Source organism: Salvelinus sp. IW2-2015, unplaced genomic scaffold (genome assembly GCF_002910315.2).
Source record: "Salvelinus sp. IW2-2015 unplaced genomic scaffold, ASM291031v2 Un_scaffold3483, whole genome shotgun sequence".
NCBI classification, from domain to species: domain Eukaryota; kingdom Metazoa; phylum Chordata; class Actinopteri; order Salmoniformes; family Salmonidae; genus Salvelinus; species Salvelinus sp. IW2-2015.
Genome location: NW_019944763.1, coordinates 74,668 through 76,232, shown reverse-complemented (window position 1 = coordinate 76,232; position 1,565 = coordinate 74,668). Strand labels below are relative to the sequence as shown.

The 1,565-nt window shown below is 43.9% G+C and overlaps 1 protein-coding gene across 1 annotated transcript in view; it reads left to right on the top strand.

Moving 5' to 3' along the window:
* LOC112075953 (protein unc-13 homolog B) overlaps window positions 1-1,156 on the top strand; it is a 14,631-nt gene extending 13,475 nt beyond the window's left edge. Inside the window, exons 4-6 of the mRNA XM_070441132.1 lie at window positions 83-160; window positions 534-611; window positions 809-1,156. Of these exons, the coding sequence (XP_070297233.1) occupies window positions 83-160; window positions 534-611; window positions 809-958 (306 nt within the window). The 3' untranslated portion in view covers window positions 959-1,156. The remainder of the gene's footprint in view (window positions 1-82; window positions 161-533; window positions 612-808) is intronic.
* Window positions 1,157-1,565: the final 409 nt, after the last annotated feature.

Below are 1,565 nucleotides of genomic sequence, written 5' to 3'. Positions count from 1 at the left end.
ACCATCACCAAGGTGTTTTCTGACTGTTCTCTCTCTCCAGACCATCACCAAGGTGTTTTCTGACTGTTCTCTCTTTCTCCAGACCATCACCAAGGTGCTGATGCAGTACTGTGCTATCCTGTCCAAGGACTTCCCCTCCTACTGCCAGAAGGAGAAGATAGTGAGTACTGCATTCTCTCAACAAGGTTCCTTTAGGAACCGATAGACTGTATCCACTTCAAAACTCATTTCTGAAGGACACTATGTGTCCTCTCTCTACAGCTTCTGTACTGCATCATCTTTAGAGCTTATAAAATATCTTAGTTTTCTTAGTTACTCCAGCATGTTGTTTCTCGTCTCTCTGAATCTCACTTCACCTCAACACACACCTTCTCTTTTACTCTCTCGTCTCTCTGAATCTCACTTCACCTCAACACACACCTTCTNACACACACCTTCTCTTTTACTCTCTCCTCTCTTTTCTTTGTCTCTTATCTCTCTTTCTCTCTCCCTCTCTCTTTCTGTCMCCATCTCTCTTCCTRCCTCTCTCCCAGCCATGTGTGTTGATGAATAACGTACAACAGATGCGGGTCTTGTTGGAGAAGATGTTTGAGTGCATGGGGGCTAAACAGGTGAGAAGCAACGTTGTCAGACACACACTTTACACATTATACTTAGGTGCCGGGGGGGAAATCATACTCGACTACGTGGGATCCCAAAAGAAGGTGTGTGTGTGTGTGTGTGTGTGTGTGTGTGTGTGTGCAAAAGTGGTTCAGAGCATATTGAAGCATATTAAGACTAACCAGCAGATGTGTGTGTGTGTCTCCAGGTCGCTGCAGAGGAGTGTATGGTAGGTCAAAGGTCCAAAGACTGTTCCTGGGTCCAAGGTGACCCTCTCTCTCCTCCCACCTCTGCCCTTTCCTTCTATGACCCAGATCCACACCAGTGCCTATATATCTCTACTCAACATCCCGACTAAACCCTGTCCTGTACCTAGGATCTTCTCCTTAGCCTGTCTGTTTGTGTTGTAGCCAGCGCCTCTCTGTCTTTGTTTTGTTGTCACGCCAAAGACAACCAAACAAATAAACTAAGTATATGGATGAAAACCAATGGCTGGAAGTGTTGGCTTCGCTATAGCACCTATACAGATGTAGGATCTTCATTTGATCACCCTGTTGCAGGAAAACATTTTCAACTTATAGTGCATTTACAGTTTTATTTACGGATTAAAAAGGCTTCTTTCCACTTGGAATTTTCTGACTTGATTTTCCCTTTTGAAAAATGTATCAACCCCTTGTATCAACATCCATATATAGCTTCTTGTAGGTCTGTAGACCTCTCCATCCATATGTAGCTTCTTGTAGGTCTGTAGACCTCTCCATCCCTATATAACTTCTTGTAGGGCTATAGACCTCTCCATCCATATATAGCTTCTTGTAGGTCTGTAGACCTCTCCATCCATATATTGCTTCTTGTAGGTCTGTAGACCTCCCCATCCATATATAGCTTCTTGTAGGTCTGTAGACCTCTCCATCCATATATAGCTTCTTGTAAGTCTGTAGACCTCTCCATCCATATGTAGCTTC